The sequence below is a fragment of the Lissotriton helveticus genome, chromosome 3_2 (assembly GCF_964261635.1).
Source record: "Lissotriton helveticus chromosome 3_2, aLisHel1.1, whole genome shotgun sequence".
NCBI classification, from domain to species: domain Eukaryota; kingdom Metazoa; phylum Chordata; class Amphibia; order Caudata; family Salamandridae; genus Lissotriton; species Lissotriton helveticus.
In genome coordinates this window covers 500,003,515-500,023,574 of record NC_136062.1, presented here as the reverse complement: position 1 = coordinate 500,023,574, position 20,060 = coordinate 500,003,515, and the positions used below count along the sequence as shown (strand labels likewise).

At 56.1% G+C, this 20,060-nt stretch overlaps 1 protein-coding gene across 1 annotated transcript in view; it reads left to right on the top strand.

Annotated features, from left to right (window-relative positions):
* The first annotated feature begins 6,469 nt into the window (after positions 1-6,469).
* Positions 6,470-20,060, top strand: part of LOC144826112 (uncharacterized) — a 45,439-nt gene continuing 31,848 nt past the window's right edge. Inside the window, exons 1-2 of the mRNA XM_078684508.1 lie at positions 6,470-6,596; positions 18,352-18,444. Coding sequence (XP_078540634.1) covers positions 6,581-6,596; positions 18,352-18,444 — 109 coding nt within the window. The 5' untranslated portion in view covers positions 6,470-6,580. The remainder of the gene's footprint in view (positions 6,597-18,351; positions 18,445-20,060) is intronic.

Below are 20,060 nucleotides of genomic sequence, written 5' to 3'. Positions count from 1 at the left end.
CAGGGGGCCCTGGATTCACAGAGCCTTGCAGGGGGCCCTGGATTCACAGAGCCTCGCAGGGGGCCTGGATTCACAGAGCCTTGCAGGGGCCCTGGATTCACAGAGCCTTGCAGGGGGCCCTGGATTCACAGAGCCTTGCAGGGGGGGGCTGGATTCACAGAGCCTTGCAGGGGCCCTGGATTCACAGAGCCTTGCAGGGGGCCCTGGATTCATAGAGCCTTGCAGGGGGCCTGGATTCACAGAGCCCCAGGGGGCCCTGGATTCACAGAGCCTTGCAGGGGGGCCTAGATTCACAGTCTTGACAGAGCTTCGCTGTATGCTCCACAACTGCAGGTCTGCAGTAAAACACAAACTTGAAATCTCCGATACCATCAGCCTTCACAAGATTGACTTGCTCTTCCTCACAGAGACTTGGTTCAAAGATACCTCTCACTCTATATTTGATCTCCTATTACCCACAGGCTATTCTTTATTTAGGAATGACAGAACTGACAACACGGGGGGAGGTGTTGCAGTCATCTTTAGAAATGCCCTCCAACTTAAGGCCTCTCCTAACAGCTCCTCCCACACCTTTGAATGCCTTTCTCTTGAGCTTCAATTGCAACACCGCTCACCCCTCAGATTCCATGTCATTTACCGCCCGCCTCGTAGTGGCCCTTCGTTTATGGAAGAACTCACTGACTTCATCAGCGACCAATACTCACAAAGTGACAATCAGACCTTCGTCGGTGACTTCAATCTCCACTGGGGCGTACCGCAAGACTCCTCTGCGAACTCACTGGCCACCTTCCTCTCTGCAAACGATCTTATCCAACACTGCATTGAACCAACCCACTCTAAGGGTGCAATCCTGGACCTAGTTATTTCTAAAGCAGGCATGCTTTCTACCACTACCCCAATTCATGTAGATTGGTCTGACCACCTCCTCATCCCATTCTCTCTTCAACTTTCACACTCTATAACTCTTGGCCAACCCAAGAGGGCTATCTCATGGTTCCGTGATGCCAAAAATATTGATGTTGGTCCCCTCTGTGAATCAGCTTTGTTATCACTTCCAAGGCTAGACCCGAACATAGATGTGGACGAACTCACATCCCAATGCCTCCCAGTTCTTGCAGCTGAAATTAATAAAGTCGCTCCACTCAAAAGAAAAAGGTTAAGGCCCACTCCCTCAGCACCTTGGTTCAACAAATCCCTTTATGAGGAAAGGAAGCAGCTTAGAGTCCTGGAGAAACAATGGAGGCAAGCACCCTCCACCGGCAGTTTGGCCATGCTTCGCTCAGCAAGATCCAAGTACCACAACCACATCTTCCTTGGGAAAGCTGCGCACTTCAAAACCCTCCTTGACTCCGCCAAAAATAGACCCAAAAAACTTTTCGATCTCATCATGATTCCTGACTGCTCTCCCCCAACCTCCAAGGTGGATGATTCTACAAAGAGAGCAACGGATTTCGTTATTTTCTTCGATGAAAAAGTGAAATCTCTTGTGGATCAGGTCTCTCATCCTACCCCGCCAGAGGAGTGCAAATCCTTATCCATTTGGCAGAGCTTTGACCCCATATCTGAAGATGCCCTTCTCAAGTGTATACGCGAAACAAAGCCCTCCAACCATTCTCTTGACCCTATCCCCAGTGCCATTGCCATTGACTTCTATACCCATTCCCTTTCCTATTGGACCACTCTGATCAACCACTCCCTCTGGCAAGGCTCCCTTCCGACCTCCTTCAAAACTAGGCAGGTCACCCCTCTGCTTAAAAAACCCACTGCTGATGCGAAATACCTCAACAACTTCCGCCCCATCACTAACCTTCCCTTTCTTGCGAAGGTCACAGAAAGATGTGTAGCAAAACAACTCTCTCGTCATATCAAGGACAATGATCTTCTTGACAATTGTCAGTCCGGCTTCATTCAAAACTGCAGCACTGAAACAGCCCTACTGCAAGTGGTTGATGACGCGCTGAGGATACTCGATTCAGGGGGGTCCTGTCTTCTAATTCTCCTTGACCTTTCCGCAGCCTTTGACACTGTCACTCACAACACCCTCCTCAATATTCTTCAACAGAGAATGGGCATGGAGGGCACAGTGCTTAAATGGTTTGCATCCTTCCTTTCTGACAGATCCCAAATGATTAAAATAGCGAACAGTCTTTCATCTCCTGTGGCTGTAGGTCAAGGTGTTCCCCAAGGCTCTATACTTGCACCCACATTGTTCAATCTCTATTTAGAACCACTGGGAAATCTCCTAAGCAAATCCGGGATTCACTATCATCTCTATGCAGACGACACTCAACTCTACCTCAAGGTTGCCTCCATGCACGATCTCTCCATCCTAAGCTCCACTCTCGACTCCATTCAAAACTGGATGTCAACTCATCAACTGATTCTATATCCCTCCAAAACTGAATTCCTCCTCTTCTCCTCCTCACTCTCTTCTCCCCCGGTTCAATCATGGATGGATCAGATGAATCTACTAAACAATAACCCCATCATTGTCGACAGCGCAAAATCCCTTGGTGTCATACTAGACAAAAAGCTCAATCTAATTCCACACATCAATTCCATTGCAAAATCTGCTCGATACCAACAGCGCCTTCTTTAGGGAATCCGTCGCTTCTTCCCGGGGCAGGACCTTATAACCCTGGTGCAATCGCTGGTCCTCTCCAGACTAGACTACTGCAATTCTTTTCTTACTGGCCTCTCCAATTCCCACTTGTCCCCACTTGAGTCTGTTTTCCATTCAGCAGCTCGTTTCATTTATGGGGCCAAAAGAAGCGATCACATCACACCGATGTTATCTACCCTCCGCTGGCTTCCCCTCGAGGCTACAGCTATCTACAAGACCGCTTGTATCACCCACAAAGCCTTGCACTCCTCCTCTCCTCGCTACCTGGCGAATAAACTGAAACTCTCGGGAGGCTCTAGACCGTCACGCAATTCGGAGAAGCTACTGCTTGCACCTCCCACTTTCAAGAAGGAAAGAATGATGGCCGAATCCTTTTCAGGCAACGCAGTGAGAATCTGGAACTCCTTTCCGCCTCAGCTCCGGACCACCGCCTCCGCCCAGGCCTTCAAAAGGGATCTCAAAGTTCTCCTCCTCCAGAGACACCTCCAAAAGTAACTCACGTCCTCTTTGTTATCTGAAGGAAGACCTCCCACTACTGAAAATTTCCTCTTTCCATGACCATGGAAGTGCCTTCCCAGTGTGTTCGTGGTTGGAGTGTTTGCCTTTTACTGCAGTATTATCCTTGTCTTGTGTTTGGTACCCTCTTCCAACATGCACACACCACTTTGCCCTTGTAACACAGTTTTCTACCTCGTTCATGTTTTTACCTTTGATACTTGCACAAGTGCCTCCTTCGCCTACGTAACGTTTGTTCTTGTGCCTGAGTGTCTAGCATATATTGCAGTTTTATACCTTAAATTATACTTTGTCTTCTCTTGTAACCTGCACACTTGTCACTTTTTATTCTTGTGCGCTTTTTACTACCTCATGTATTTTTGTTTGCTCACAATTGTCACTGTACCGTGTTACTTAACGTTTGCTTTTGTAATCTGTTCTCGTGTAATGTTTTCATCCTGTATCAGTTCTGTTCCTATTGTGAAGCGCTCTGATGCCTTCGGGTAAAGTCCGCGCTATATAAAAATGCATAAATAAATAAATAAACAGAGCCTTGCAGGGGCCCTGGATTCACAGAGCCTTGCAGGGGGCCCTGGATTCACAGAGCCTTGCAGGGGCCCTGGATTCACAGAGCCTTGGAGGGGCCCTGGATTCACAGAGCCTTGCAGGGGCCCTGGATTCACAGAGCCCCAGGGGCCCTGGATTCACAGAGCCCCAGGGGCCCTGGATTCACAGAGCCTTGCAGGGGCCCTGGATTCACAGAGCCTTGCAGGGGCCCTGGATTCACAGAGCCTTGCAGGGGCCCTGGATTCACAGAGCCTTGCAGGGGCCCTGGATTCACAGAGCCTTGCAGGGGGCCCTGGATTCACAGAGCCTTGCAGGGGGGGGCTGGATTCACAGAGCCTTGCAGGGGGCCCTGGATTCACAGACCCTTGCAGGGGCCCTGGATTCACAGAGCCTTGCAGGGGCCCTGGATTCACAGAGCCTTGCAGGGGCCCTGGATTCACAGAGCCTTGCAGGGGGGCCCTGGATTCACAGAGCCTTGCAGGGGGCCCTGGATTCACAGAGCCTTGCAGGGGGGGGGGCCTGGATTCACAGAGCCTTGCAGGGGGCCCTGGATTCACAGAGCCTTGCAGGGGCCCTGGATTCACAGAGCCTTGCAGGGGGGGCTGGATTCACAGAGCCTTGCAGGGGCCCTGGATTCACAGAGCCTTGCAGGGGCCCTGGATTCACAGAGCCTTGCAGGGGGGGGCTGGATTCACAGAGCCTTGCAGGGGGGGGCTGGATTCACAGAGCTTTGCAGGGGCCCTGGATTCACAGAGCCCTGCAGGGGCCCTGGATTCACAGAGCCCCAGGGGCCTTGGATTCACAGAGCCCCAGGGGGCCCTGGATTCACAGAGCCTTGCAGGGGGGCCTGGATTCACAGAGCCTTGCAGGGGGCCTGGATTCACAGAGCCCCAGGGGGCCCTGGATTCACAGAGCCTTGCAGGGGGGCCTGGATTCACAGAGCCCCAGGGGGCCCTGGATTCACAGAGCCTTGCAGGGGGGCCTGGATTCACAGAGCCCCAGGGGGCCCTGGATTCACAGAGCCCCAGGGGGCCCTGGATTCACAGAGCCTTGCAGGGGGGCCTGGATTCACAGAGCCTTGCAGGGGGCCCTGGATTCACAGAGCCTTGCAGGGGGGCCTGGATTCACAGAGCCCCAGGGGGCCCTGGATTCACAGAGCCTTGCAGGGGGGCCTGGATTCACAGAGCCCCAGGGGGCCCTGGATTCACAGAGCCTTGCAGGGGGGCCTGGATTCACAGAGCCTTGGAGGGGCCCTGGCATCAGAGCCTTGCAGGGGGCCCTGGATTCACAGAGCCTTGCAGGGGGGGGGGGGGGGGCTGGATTCACAGAGCCTTGCAGGGGGCCCTGGATTCACAGAGCCTTGCAGGGGCCCTGGATTCACAGAGCCTTGCAGGGGGGGCTGGATTCACAGAGCCTTGCAGGGGCCCTGGATTCACAGAGCCTTGCAGGGGCCCTGGATTCACAGAGCCTTGCAGGGGGGGGGGCTGGATTCACAGAGCCTTGCAGGGGGGGGCTGGATTCACAGAGCTTTGCAGGGGCCCTGGATTCACAGAGCCCCAGGGGCCCTGGATTCACAGAGCCCCAGGGGGCCCTGGATTCACAGAGCCTTGCAGGGGGGCCTGGATTCACAGAGCCTTGCAGGGGGCCTGGATTCACAGAGCCCCAGGGGGCCCTGGATTCACAGAGCCTTGCAGGGGGGCCTGGATTCACAGAGCCCCAGGGGGCCCTGGATTCACAGAGCCTTGCAGGGGGGCCTGGATTCACAGAGCCCCAGGGGGCCCTGGATTCACAGAGCCCCAGGGGGCCCTGGATTCACAGACCCTTGCAGGGGGGCCTGGATTCACAGAGCCTTGCAGGGGGCCCTGGATTCACAGAGCCTTGCAGGGGGGCCTGGATTCACAGAGCCCCAGGGGGCCCTGGATTCACAGAGCCTTGCAGGGGGGCCTGGATTCACAGAGCCCCAGGGGGCCCTGGATTCACAGAGCCTTGCAGGGGGGCCTGGATTCACAGAGCCTTGGAGGGGCCCTGGCATCAGAGCCTTGCAGGGGCCCTGGATTCACAGAGCCCCAGGGGGCCCTGGATTCACAGAGCCTTGCAGGGGGCCCTGGATTCACAGAGCCTTGCAGGGGCCCTGGATTCACAGAGCCCCAGGGGCCCTGGATTCACAGAGCCTTGCAGGGGCCCTGGATTCACAGAGCCCCAGGGGGCCCTGGATTCACAGAGCCCCAGGGGCCCTGGATTCACAGAGCCCCAGGGGGGCCCTGGATTCACAGAGCCTTGCAGGGGCCCTGGATTCACAGAGCCTTGCAGGGGCCCTGGATTCACAGAGCCCCAGGGGCCCTGGATTCACAGAGCCTTGCAGGGGCCCTGGATTCACAGAGCCTTGCAGGGGGCCTGGATTCACAGAGCCTTGCATTGCTGCAGTCAGGGAGTCTGGCCCTGAAGGGCAGGTGAGTCTATTTATTGTGCTACATGATCCAGTCCTGGCAGGGAAAGCACTCTGACTCTGCAGGCATTAAATTGAGAGAGAAGGCATAACAATGTGTCACGCGGGGCCGTGGAGTGTCACGCACAAACATTGTCAGACCTTGGTGGGGCGCTCCCCCGCGCCCCTCCGGTGCCTTTCTTGGGGGTTGCCCCCCCCCCGTGTCCCTCAGTGGGTTGCCCCCCCCCGTGTCCCTCAGCGGAGGGGCGTTACAGACTCCTGCCCCCTCTCTGACGCTCATCCGCCGCGGAAATAGAGAAGGGACTACTTGGACTACTTGAGGAAAATGAACCGAAGAGGCGAGAAGCCCGAGCTCCCTCGGAAAGTCGCCTGAAGCAAGCCCCGCCCCCACAAGGACGCGGACAGGAGAGGCGCGTGACGTCACACCGAGAGGAAGAGCGAGGAGGAAGATGGCGCGGGGGCCGAGTGAGTGTGGGGTTGGGGGGCTTTGGGGGGGGGGGGCACTGATGGAGTGCGGGCCACGGGGGGAGGAGGGGAGGGGGACACTGACGGAGGGCGGGGGCCACGGGGGGTCTCCACAGGGAGCCCTCGCTGCCAAGACTTCAGATTGCCATGTGTGTAATTATGAGCGACATTCACCGACCATGAGAGACTCTTCAGAGCAAAACAAAGCGATGAAGAGGGGGGAGCATATTTGAAATTACAGTCACTCGAGCATCGAGAAACTGAGAGATCTTAAACTGCTGCAAAGACCTGAGGAGCCCTGAGGTGGCCACAGCCTGAGGAGGCCTGAGGAGGCCTGAGGTGGCCACAGCCTGAGGTGGTCTGAGGTGGCCTGAGGGGGCCTGAGGAGGCCTGAGGTGGTCTGAGGGGGCCTGAGGTGGTCTGAGGAGGCCTGAGGTGGCCTGAGGTGGTCTGAGGGGGGCTGAGGAGGCCTGAGGTGGTCTGAGGTGGCCTGAGGTGGCCACAGCCTGAGGTGGTCTGAGGTGACCTGAGGTGGTCTGAGGGGGGCTGAGGAGGCCTGAGGTGGTCACAGCCTGAGGAGGCCTTAGGAAGCCTGAGGTGACCTGAGGGGGCCTGGGGTGGTCTGAGGTGACCTGAGGTGGTCTGAGGGGGGCTGAGGAGGCCTGAGGTGGCCTGAGGTGGTCTGAGGGGGGCTGAGGAGGCCTGAGGTGGCCTGAGGTGGTCTGAGGGGGGCTGAGGAGGCCTGAGGTGGTCTGAGGTGGCCTGAGGTGGCCACAGCCTGAGGTGGTCTGAGGAGGCCTGAGGTGGCCACAGCCTGAGGTGGTCTGAGGAGGCCTGAGGTGGCCTGAGGAGGCCTGAGGTGACCTGAGGAGGCCTGAGGAGGCCTGAGGTGGCCCGAGGAGTCCTGAGGAGGCCTGAGGTGGTCTGAGGAGGCCTGAGGTGGCCACAGCCTGAGGTGGTCTGAGGAGGCCTGAGGTGGTCTGAGGAGGCCTGAGGTGACCTGAGGAGCCCTGAGGTGGTCTGAGGAGGCCTGAGGTGGTCTGAGGAGGCCTGAGGTGGCCACAGCCTGAGGTGGTCTGAGGAGGCCTGAGGTGGCCACAGCCTGAGGTGGTCTGAGGAGGCCTGAGGTGGCCACAGCCTGAGGTGGTCTGAGGAGGCCTGAGGAGGCCTGAGGTGGCCACAGCCTGAGGTGGTCTGAGGAGGCCTGAGGTGGCCTGAGGTGACCTGAGGTGGCCTGAGGTGACCTGAGGTGGCCTGAGGAGGCCTGAGGCGCCCTGAGGCGGCCTGAGGTGGTCTGAGGAGGCCTGAGGTGGCCACAGCCTGAGGTGGTCTGAGGAGGCCTGAGGTGGTCTGAGGAGGCCTGAGGTGGCCTGAGGTGGCCACAGCCTGAGGTGGTCTGAGGAGGCCTGAGGTGGCCACAGCCTGAGGTGGTCTGAGGAGGCCTGAGGTGGCCTGAGGTGACCTGAGGTGGCCTGAGGTGGCCTGAGGAGGCCTGAGGCGCCCTGAGGCGGCCTGGGGTGGTCTGAGGAGGCCTGAGGTGGTCTGAGGAGGCCTGGGGTGGTCTGAGGGGGCCTGAGGTGGTCTGAGGTGGTCTGAAGAGGCCTGAGGTGGTCTGAAGAGGCCTGAGGTGGCCACAGCCTGAGGTGGTCTGAGGAGGCCTGGGGTGGTCTGAGGGGGCCTGAGGTGGTCTGAGGAGGCCTGAGGTGGTCTGAGGAGGCCTGAGATGGCCTGAGGAGGCCTGAGGTGGCCACATCCTGAGGTGGCCTGAGGAGGCCTGAGGTGGTCTGAGGTGGCCTGAGGAGGCCTGAGGTGGCCACAGCCTGAGGTGGCCTGAGGAGGCCTGAGGTGGCCTGAGGAGGCCTGAGGTGGCATGAGGTGGCCACAGCCTGAGGTGGCCTGAGGTGGTCTGAGGAGGCCTGAGGTGGTCTGAGGAGGCCTGAGGTGGTCTGAGGAGGCCTGAGGTGGTCTGAGGTGGCCTGAGGAGGCCTGAGGTGGCCACAGCCTGAGGAGGCCTGAGGTGGTCTGAGGAGGCCTGAGGTGGCCACATCCTGAGGTGGCCTGAGGAGGCCTGAGGTGGCCACAGCCTGAGGTGGCCTGAGGTGGCCTGAGGAGGCCTGAGGTGGCCTGAGGTGGCCACAGCCTGAGGTGGCCTGAGGAGGCCTGAGGAGGCCTGAGGTGGCCACAGCCTCAGGTGGTCTGAGGTGGCCCGAGGAGGCCTGAGGTGGCCTGAGGTGGCCACAGCCTGAGGTGGCCTGAGGAGGCCTGAGGAGGCCTGAGGTGGCCACAGCCTGAGGTGGCCCGAGGAGTCCTGAGGTGGCCCGAGGAGTCCTGAGGTGGTCTGAGGAGTCCTGAGGTGGTCTGAGGAGGCCTGAGGTGGCCTGAGGAGGCCTGAGGTGGCCTGAGGTGGCCTGAGGAGGCCTGAGGTGGCCTGAGGTGGCCACAGCCTGAGGTGGCCTGAGGAGGCCTGAGGAGGCCTGAGGAGGTCTGAGGAGGCCTGAGGTGGCCACAGCCTGAGGTGGCCCGAGGAGTCCTGAGGTGGCCCGAGGAGTCCTGAGGTGGTCTGAGGAGGCCTGAGGTGGTCTGAGGAGGCCTGAGGTGGCCACAGCCTGAGGTGGTCTGAGGAGGCCTGAGGTGGTCTGAGGAGGCCTGAGGTGACCTGAGGAGCCCTGAGGAGGCCTGAGGTGGCCTGAGGAGGCCTGAGGTGACCTGAGGAGGCCTGAGGTGGCCTGATAAGGCCTGAGGTGGCCCGAGGAGTCCTGAGGTGGTCTGAGGAGGCCTGAGGTGGTCTGAGGAGGCCTGAGGTGGCCACAGCCTGAGGTGGTCTGAGGAGGCCTGAGGTGGTCTGAGGAGGCCTGAGGTGACCTGAGGAGCCCTGAGGTGGTCTGAGGAGGCCTGAGGTGGCCACAGCCTGAGGTGGTCTGAGGAGGCCTGAGGTGGTCTGAGGAGGCCTGAGGTGACCTGAGGAGCCCTGAGGTGGTCTGAGGAGGCCTGAGGTGGTCTGAGGAGGCCTGAGGTGGCCACAGCCTGAGGTGGTCTGAGGAGGCCTGAGGTGGCCACAGCCTGAGGTGGTCTGAGGAGGCCTGAGGTGGTCTGAGGAGGCCTGAGGAGGCCCGAGGTGGCCACAGCCTGAGGTGGTCTGAGGAGGCCTGAGGTGGCCTGAGGTGACCTGAGGTGGCCTGAGGTGACCTGAGGTGGCCTGAGGAGGCCTGAGGCGCCCTGAGGCGGCCTGAGGTGGTCTGAGGAGGCCTGAGGTGGCCACAGCCTGAGGTGGTCTGAGGAGGCCTGAGGTGGTCTGAGGAGGCCTGAGGTGGCCTGAGGTGGCCACAGCCTGAGGTGGTCTGAGGAGGCCTGAGGTGGCCACAGCCTGAGGTGGTCTGAGGAGGCCTGAGGTGACCTGAGGTGGCCTGAGGTGGCCTGAGGAGGCCTGAGGCGCCCTGAGGCGGCCTGGGGTGGTCTGAGGAGGCCTGAGGTGGCCTGAGGTGGCCTGGGGTGGTCTGAGGGGGCCTGATGTGGTCTGAGGTGGTCTGAAGAGGCCTGAGGTGGTCTGAAGAGGCCTGAGGTGGCCACAGCCTGAGGTGGTCTGAGGAGGCCTGAGGTGGCCTGAGGTGGCCTGAGGTGGTCTGAGGAGGCCTGGGGTGGTCTGAGGGGGCCTGAGGTGGTCTGAGGTGGTCTGAAGAGGCCTGAGGTGGTCTGAAGAGGCCTGAGGTGGCCACAGCCTGAGGTGGTCTGAGGAGGCCTGGGGTGGTCTGAGGGGGCCTGAGGTGGTCTGAGAAGGCCTGAGGTGGTCTGAGGAGGCCTGAGATGGCCTGAGGAGGCCTGAGGTGGCCACATCCTGAGGTGGCCTGAGGAGGCCTGAGGTGGTCTGAGGTGGCCTGAGGAGGCCTGAGGTGGCCACAGCCTGAGGTGGCCTGAGGAGGCCTGAGGTGGCCTGAGGAGGCCTGAGGTGGCATGAGGTGGCCACAGCCTGAGGTGGCCTGAGGTGGTCTGAGGAGGCCTGAGGTGGTCTGAGGAGGCCTGAGGTGGTCTGAGGTGGCCTGAGGAGGCCTGAGGTGGCCACAGCCTGAGGAGGCCTGAGGTGGTCTGAGGAGGCCTGAGGTGGCCACATCCTGAGGTGGCCTGAGGAGGCCTGAGGTGGCCACAGCCTGAGGTGGCCTGAGGAGGCCTGAGGTGGCCTGAGGTGGCCTGAGGAGGCCTGAGGTGGCCTGAGGTGGCCACAGCCTGAGGTGGCCTGAGGTGGTCTGAGGAGGCCTGAGGAGGTCTGAGGAGGCCTGAGGTGGCCACAGCCTCAGGTGGTCTGAGGAGGCCTGAGGTGGCCTGAGGAGGCCTGAGGTGGCCTGAGGTGGTCTGAGGAGGGTGAGGTGGCCACAGCCTGAGGTGGCCTGAGGAGGCCTGAGGTGGCCCGAGGAGTCCTGAGGTGGCCTGAGGAGGCCTGAGGTGGTCTGAGGAGGCCTGAGGTGGCCTGAGGAGGCCTGAGGTGGCCACAGCCTGAGGTGGTCTGAGGAGGCCTGAGGTGGTCTGAGGAGGCCTGAGGTGGTCTGAGGTGGCCTGAGGTGGCCACAGCCTGAGGTGGTCTGAGGAGGCCTGAGGTGGCCTGATGTGGTCTGAGGAGGCTTGAGGAGGCCTGGGGTGGCCACAGCCTGAGGAGGCCTGAGGAGCCCTGAGGAGGCCTGAATTTATTTATTTTTATTTATTTTGAAAGTTTTATATAGCGCGGACAAGATCTTTGTAGATATCAGAGCGCTTTACACAGAAAGGGTACATGAGGGAACATAATCAAAACAATTAAGTCTGGGGAGCATAAAATACAAATAACTGAGGGCACAGCCAGCATGTAAATCAGTGAATCACTAACACAAATAATGCATATGTGCAACGGGGGTCAGACAAATAATACAGATCGGTGCCTTTTCTTAAGGTGACCTACTTAACAGTTCAGGTGTTTTTTGCCATGAGGATAGCTTTTACTTCTTTCTTAAACAGTGTAGTGGAAGAGATGAGCCTAGTTTCGGGGGGAGTGAGTTCCAGATTCTGGGTGCCATTCCTGAGAAGGAGCGTTTATATGTTTTTTCCTTCCGGAATCTACGAGGCTTCAGCAGAAGATTGTTTGTGCCTCTAGTTTTTCTAGCGCCGCCAGAAATTGTCAACTTCTGCGTGAGGTAGCCAGGAGAGTTCAGGTGTATCGCCTTGTGTGCCATGCAGGCGATTTTCAGATGTATTCTGGCTTCAAAAGGCAGCCAGTTCAGGGATTTTAAGTCAGGTGTAATATGAGAGTGCTTTTTTGACCCAGTTATGAGCCTCGCTGCAGTGTTTAGAGAAGCTCTTAGAGGTGCGGTAGTAGTTAGCGGGAGTCCGCAGAGGGCGACGCTGCCATATTCTATTCGAGGGATGACTAGTGATTGTACTGCGGTTTGGAAGTTATTGGCTGGGAGGAATGCTTTAAGTTTCCTCAGGGTATTGATTTGGAAATTCGCTCCCTTAGTAGCCTTGTTGATGTGTTGCTGCATGCTGAGATTGGTGTCGAGGGTTATGCCTAAAGATTTTGCTGAGTCCACGATGGTGGGTTCGACATTGAGTGCAGTAAGGTGTTTAAGCCAACTTTGAGTGGTGGAGATCTTCGATGTAGGTGATATCAGAAGGAACTCTGTTTTCAAAGCATTGAGTTTGAGATGATTATCGGCTAGCCAGGATTGGGTGCCTCTGATAGTTGAGTTCAGGAGCAGAATGTCTTTGGGGGATTGTAATTTGAGATATAGTTGGGTGTCATCGGCGTACATGTGAAAGTGTAAGTTGGATGCTTGTAGCAAGGAGGTTAGAGGTTCCATCACTAAGTTGAACAAAGTTGGGGCTAGAGAGGATCCTTGGGGGACGCCCAGTGTTACCGGTATAGGCGATGACATCAGATTGTTGCTATTGAACTTCTGCGATCTGTTGTGAAGGAAGGAAGTGAACCATTTGAGAACAGTTCCAGATAATCCCATTCTAGTGCTTAATAGTTTGAGTAAGTTCTCATGTTTAACGGTGTCGAATGCTGAAGAGAGATCAAGAAGGATGAGGAGGCAGGTGTCGTTTTGGTCTAGCATTTGAAGTGCGTCGTCAATTATGTGAGTCATAGCAGTTTCTGTACTGTGTCCTGCTCGGAAACCTGATTGATGAGGATTGAGGAGATCAAATTGTTCAATGTGTTTAGTCAATTGTAGTTGTACGCATTTCTCCAGCAGTTTGGCGAGAGTGGGGATATTAGTGATGGGACGATAATTGTTCAGATCAGAGGGGTCTGCTGTAGGTTTCTTTAGTAAGGGTGTGACTTGTCCAACTTTGAGGGAGTCGGGTATGGTTCCTTGTTGAAGTGAGCCGTTAATAATTCTGGTCCAGAGTGGGAGAAGCAAAGGGGCAAAGTCTTTTACAGCGTTAGCAGGAAAGGGATCTGTTAGGTGATTGGATGGTTTCAAGGTGCTGAGCAGTTTGCCAATTTCCTCTTCAGAGTATGTGCCAAAGGATGACCATGTAGCATTGTTTTTTGGTTCAGTGGGTGCTATGCAGTGTGGTTTGGAATAGAGGCTTGCGTCCGCGAGGAGATCACTCTTTATGTTGTCAGTTTTTTGGGTAAAGAAAGCGGAGAATTCTTCACAGGAGGGAGCTTCGAGTGCTGAGTGGTTGGGGTTGTTCCTTGGATTGTGTTTTGATTAGCTCAAACAGTTTTCTCGGACGTTTTTTTGCTTGGTACAGCTGGAGGATGAAGAAGTCTAGTTTTGAGCGTTTTATTTTCCTGAAATAGGCGTTTCTCTTTTTCTTCAGCGTTTTTAGGTGCAGTGCAGAGGGAGCTGATCTCCAGGTGCGTTCTGCCATTCGCATGTCTCGTCTGTCCTCATTGAGACTTCCGTTATACCATGGGTTGGACATTTTAGTTGAGACTCTTTGTAACTGCATAGGTGCCGCCTCATTTATTATTGTGGACATAGCATTGAGGTAGTGGTCAGTCAATGTTTGAACGTCCTCAACGCCGGGCGGTGGTAGTAGGAGATTGCAGCTGTTAGGAGACAGAGAGCTTGGGTTGAGCTTTTTCAGGTCTCTTTTCCAGACTTTGGGTTTAGCGGATTGAGCCGGGTTGGATTTCACTTTTACATTGATGAAGAATGTGACAGTATGGTGATCTGACCAGTCACAAGGTTGGATAGACTCTAGTTGGATAGAGTCCTCTTTGGAGATGATAAGGTCGAGGGTGGAGCCTTTCTTGTGGGTCGGGCTGTTGCATATTTGGGTGAGGTCAAGGGCATTGAGGAAACTTTTAAGACTATTTACCATCGCGTCATTGTGATCGTTCCAGTGGAGGTTGAAGTCGCCAAGGTATATTTGGGTGAGCTGCCGTCCGGAATTTGTTGAGATCATATCCATGATTTGTTGAGAAAAGGTGAGGTTGTCTCTGGGTGGGTGGTAAATGCAGTGTAGAGAGCATATCGGTTTGTCCCCACTGATAATGTCTAGGCAAATGTATTCAAAGGATGTTAGGGATGTTATAGGGGTGGACTTGCCTTTCAGAACCGAGAGGTTGTTCCTGTGGATGCATGAAATTCCTCCACCTATTTTGCCTGGCCTGTCAAGTCTAATTATGTGGTAATTAGGTGGAACCAGAATGTCCATTATAGTTGAGGAGGCTTCAGTTAGCCATGTTTCAGTCAGTATGATTAAGTCAAGGTCCATCGATAAGAGGAGATCAGCGATGGCGGCGGAATGTTTCGAGGCCGATCTGCAGTTAAGGAGAGTGCATTTGAGACGGGGTGTGTTGGGAGCGGTGGAGGGTCCAAGAGAGGGTTCAAGAGAGAGAGGGACTTTTCTAAGGTTCTTGGGGTTGGAGGTTCTGCTGTTTAGTGAGGGGGGTCTAAGGGCATTTGAGTGTATCGTAGGAATGGTGAGATGTGTGGTGGATGTGTTATTTTGGCCTGAGGTGGCCACAGCCTGAGGTGGTCTGAGGAGGCCTGAGGTGGCCTGAAGTGGCGTGAGGTGGCCACAGCCTGAGGTGGTCTGAGGAGGCCTGAGGTGGCCTGAGGAGGCCTGAGGTGGCCACAGCCTGAGGTGGTCTGAGGAGGCCTGAGGTGACCTGAGGTGGTCTGAGGTGGCCCGAGGAGGCCTGAGGTGGCCTGAGGTGGCCTGAGGTGGCCTGAGGAGGCCTGAGGTGGCCACAGCCTGAGGTGGTCTGAGGAGGCCTGAGGTGGTCTGAGGTGGTCTGAGGTGGTCTGAGGAGGCCTGAGGTGGCCTGAGGAGGCCTGAGGTGGCCACGGCCTGAGGAGGCCTGAGGTGGTCTGAGGAGGCCTGAGGTGGCCTTAGGAAGCCTGAGGTGGCCTTAGGAAGCCTGAGGTGGCCTGAGGTGGCCTGAGGAGGCCCGAGGAGGCCTGAGGAGGCCTGAGGAGGCATGAGGTGGCCTGAGGTGACCTGAGGAGGCCTGAAGTGGCCTGAGGTGGCCACAGCCTAAGGTGGCCTGAGGTGGTCTGAGGAGGCCTGAGGTGGCCTGAGGAGGCCTGAGGTGGCCACAGCCTGAGGTGGTCTGAGGAGGCCTGAGGTGGTCTGAGGAGGCCTGAGGTGGCCTGGGGTGGTCTGAGGTGGCCTGGGGTGGTCTGAGGTGGTCTGAGGAGGCCTGAGGTGGTCTGAGGAGGCCTGAGGTGGTCTGAGGAGGCCTGAGGTGGTCTGAGGAGGCCTGAGGAGGCCTGAGGTGGCCTGAGGAGGCCTGAGGTGGCCTGAGGTGGCCACAGCCTGAGGTGGCCTGAGGTGGCCTGAGGTGGCCACAGCCTGAGGTGGCCTGAGGTGGCCTGAGGAGGCCTGAGGTGGCCTGAGGTGGCCACAGCCTGAGGTGGCCTGAGGAGGCCTGAGGTGGCCTGAGGAGGCCTGAGGTGGCCGGAGGAGGCCTGAGGTGGCCTGAGGTGGCCGACTCACAGTGACAGCTCAATGATCAAACCGTCACAGCTGCAGGCCGCCAGCTCGGCAGACATGGAGGGCGCGGGCTCCACGGCGCATGACAGAGCTTCGAAGACCGCGTCACAGTCACATACCTCAGACAAGTGTCCACAGGGAGTCTGTGCTTTATTCTACTGCTAGTTAATGGCTGCCCTTGTACAATGCTGCTTGTATAATAAACTCCTGATTTTTGGATAGAATAATGTATTGACTAATAAGGAAAAAGGTGAAAATAATGCTAATTAGGCAAAAATGAAAGATAAGGAGCATGGTAAAACAAGGAGAATAAAACAAATCGCTGTTACCGTGTGGTGGCTGTTGTCCAAGACGGGTTCATGCAAGAAATGAATGTGATGGGAAAAGGTTGACCTCTGATCTCTCCAGGAAGTGAAAGTCCGCTATCTACTTTTCCAGTTTCTACTGTCAGAGGCTACCTTATGACGTTTCCCTGGTTAATGCGAGAGCATCTCTTTCTCTCTTGCCTAATGTTACTGCGGAGGCGCGCCTTCCTCAAAACTTCACGCTTCTTGGAAGCAGGATGTCACGTCCCCAGCACGCAGTTATAGCAACAACCTTACTGGTCATTGGACACTACCTTAGATGGATTCATGACGTCAAGCTGTCAGTCAGCCGCGCCGCACCAAATCTGATCACATGAAGTTGATACTTCTGGCACTGCAGTTCATTGTCTCTGCAGTGTGATACCGACAGCACCTCCTTGACTCCTAGTGCGAGAGCCAAAGCCTGTTTGCTGCAGACCACAGCTCGGAGCGCGCGCAGTGCCCTGCTATGAGCGGCGCGCTGCTGTTGCCTGTGCTTGGAGCTTCCAGTCAAGGTACAGACACAAAGCAGATATGGGTGGCAATGCATTTCAATGCGGTAATGCGGATTACCACACTGAAATGCGTCACTCTAACGCCCAATGCGTGATACTTGGCAGGACTGGGGAGCCCTGGGGCCCTCCCCCATGACTGGACTGTGAGGGGTCTCTCAGGTTTATTCTGAAAGGACGGGGGGATCGATGTTAGGCCCCCCCGCCATACGGCGAGGAAAGATGCAGGTTTTATTACTTTCCAGCACCCCTCCCCAAGCACCCTCAACACCCCCCTGCACCCTCAACACCACCCCAGCAACCCCCTGCACCCTCAAAACCCCCCAGCACCCTCAAAACCCCCTATTACCCTCAACACCCCCTATAACCCTCAACACCCCCTATAACCCTCAACACCCCCAGCACCCTCAACACCTCCCAGCACCCTCAACAACCCCCTGCACCCTCAACACCCCCCTGCACCCTCAACACCCCCCCTGCACCCTCAACCCCCCCCCCGCACCCTCAACCCCCCCCCCGCACCCTCAAAACCCCCCCGGCACCCTCAAAACCCCCCCAGCACCATCAACACCCCCAGCACCCTCAACACCTCCCCAGCACATTCAACAACCCCAACTCCATCAACACCCCACTATTACCCTCAACACCCCCCAGCACCCTCAACACCTCACTATTACCCTCTTCCAACACCCCAGTACATCCACCAATGGGGCAGGCTCAGCGACCAGTGCTCAGTACATCATTCATGGCCGAACAGCAGCTTTGAGTGACTTGTACATCCACCCATGGCGTAGGCACAGGGACCGGTGCTCAGTGCACCAACCATGGCCCAACTACAGGGTCCATTTCCCAGAAGAACCTTACCTGGAACAGGCTTGACCTCTGATGCTCAGTTCAGCCGACCCTCCCCTTGGCAAGGCCAGCCCCCAAAGTGCAGATGTGGCCTCCACCGCCATTCTACCCGACTCCCTACTTACCAGTGTCACTTCAACCTGCACTATAGTAAGTGGCCAAGGTGCGGTAGTGCTCCGTGGCCTCCCCGTCTGCTTTCAACTGACTGCGCAAAGGGCCCATCTTTGGTGCTGCAGCCAGCCGGCAGCGCTAGTTGTTTCTTCTCTAATATCTTGGTGGAAATAAACTCCCCAACTCTTTGTCAATGCCCTGGTCCCTTCACCAGGATGGAGGCTGCTGAGGGGACAGAAGAGAGGCCAGGCATTGGAGACCTTCACGAGTGTGCCACTCTTGGCTGAAGAACTGCATGGGATTGGCTCTTTGCGGATGGAGGAGGGACATACAAGATTGGTGTGACCAGCTCTTGTCCCCCTGAGCAGCATCCCACGCAGCTGAAGGGGGGCTGGGATAAAGGGTGCTGATACAGAAGACAAACAAGGGTGTCGCTGTCAGGGACTTACCCACCTTCTATTCCTGATAGTGCCCTGGTAACATTAGATGTCATCTTGCACAAGGTCATTGACGTCTGTGAAGGAGAACAAACATACCAGCCTACAGGGGGCATCTCCATGGCAGACATGCTCCAGCTCTCCTCCTCTGCCTTACCCACCCCTTGGGCAGGGTCGGAAGGAGCCTGGCACAGGGGCTGCAGCTGCCCTCGTGCCAACTTATTCTCAGCCTCATGTGACTGAACTGTGCTTTACAGTTGAAACTTTGTTCATCTTATTTGAAAACCCTGTAAGATTTGATTACAATGTTGGATCCAAGATCAAAATGGCGCCCCCCGCCTCAAGCCATCTCTTGCTCACTAGACAGATGCCCCTTGCTTTCTTTCACGTTGGACCCTCTCCTGTGACAATAATGCACATGGTATGTACATGTCTTGGATGAGGGCGAAGCTTGACCCCAGATTTCACTCATCCGCACTCCTGTGCCCCTCTGTTCAGCGTGCTCCTTATAAACCTTGGACATTTTTTGTTTCCTCATTGCCGTTCATACTTTTACAATCTCCTTTTCCGTTTTCAGGTTATCCGGTGGTCACATCTGTGTTTACACTCAGTGTAAGTGAAGAGCAGCAGTTGTTTCCAGATGAGCCAGGCGTTGGGAGAGAAGCCTCAGGTGAGCTGATGGTGACCGTCCAGGGACGAGGGGCCCCTGGCTGAGCTCTGTGCAGATGGGGCCCTGTGAATGCAGTCAATCAATCAATCAATCACAGAATTTGTAGCGCGCACTACTTACCCGCGAGGGTCTCAAGGCACTGGGGAAGAAAAAAGGGAAGAAAAGAAGGGGGTGCCGCTACTGGTCGAACGCCAGGTCTTGCGTATCCTCCTGAAGGTCAGCAGGTCTTGGGTCTGTCGTAGGCTGAGTGGAAGGGTATTGCAGGTCTTGGCGGCGAGGTGGGAGAAGGATCTGACGCCTGCGGTGGTTCTTCGGATGCAGGGGATGGTGGCGAGGATGAGGTTGGCAGAGCGGAGTTGGCGGTTGGAGACGTTGAAGCAGAGCCTTCTGTTGAGGTAGGCTGGGCCGGTCTTGTGGAGGACCTGTTGCCATTAGTAGAGTGCACAGATATGACTTAGAAGGCAGAATCCGAGCTACGTAGTAACGGTGCCCGTTACTTGAAGGGGGGGGTAATACGTAGGCGCTATGGCACAGCAGGGAAGTGTGGTAAATAAATAAATAATACCCTATTTTTGACTAGACATATATCATAACAGATAGCTCAATAAATAAGAGTCAAGATTCGAGGTAGTAGGAGTTTTGCAGGTTTAATACAGCATAAGGACAGGAACAGGACAACCTGCATAGGAATAGGATGACAGGGCCCAGCAGCTGCTGGGGCTGGGTCTGGGATGAGCGCGCTAACTTTTAATAACAATACAGGAGCATATATACATAGCGCGAACACATAACATTACATTGCAGTAGGCGTAGCAGTGGGTGGAGCAGAAGGCGTGACGCGTAGCAGTCGCGAAAGATAAGGGATAAAGAAGGTGTAACTCAGACATGTGATGAAAACGTAACAGAATATGTCATGAAATGGGCGGAAACATTGGAGGGGGCTACCTAAGGAGCCGGGACCTCTAACCTGGTGGTGCGCGCAAACTGGCAATGACGTGTTACTAGGAGAAGCTGGGGGCTATGAACTCTGTGCTAGGAGCAGAGACTAAAGTCTGGAGGGTCGGAGCGACATGTACCTAAACCCTATCTGGTATCTAATGTTTAGGGAACATGTTGATATAAACTAGAAGTCATGAGGGGAAAAGCTAATTGACTCTAAGACTAGAGCATGCATTTATTCTACATGTAGTGCGTGATGAAGAGTATTAAATGACCATTAAATACAGTATTCTCTAACATGGAGCCGTGAAGGCTAGACAATGACGGAAACTATTGATGCAGTTCAGTAGCTTAGGAATGCAGAGGAGGAGGACTGAACTGATAACTGGAACTATAACATACTTTTGGCAGACTCAGAGGCAGAGCCAAGCTGCACCGGGCACTGCGAGGCAGGAAGTAAGTGAAAGGTCGAGGATACAGGTGGGGGCTGCATCGCTCCTCAGCGAGGCTTCAGGAGACAGGAGCTGAATCTGATGTCCAGGCCCTGTTGAGGCCTGGAAACGGGGACTTTGTAATAGAATAACGTGCACACTGAGAAACATGGCAACATTACTTTACATAGGCCTGGTATTCGTAGTATTCACGGGGACTGGGAAATGGCATATCAGAGGTGGACA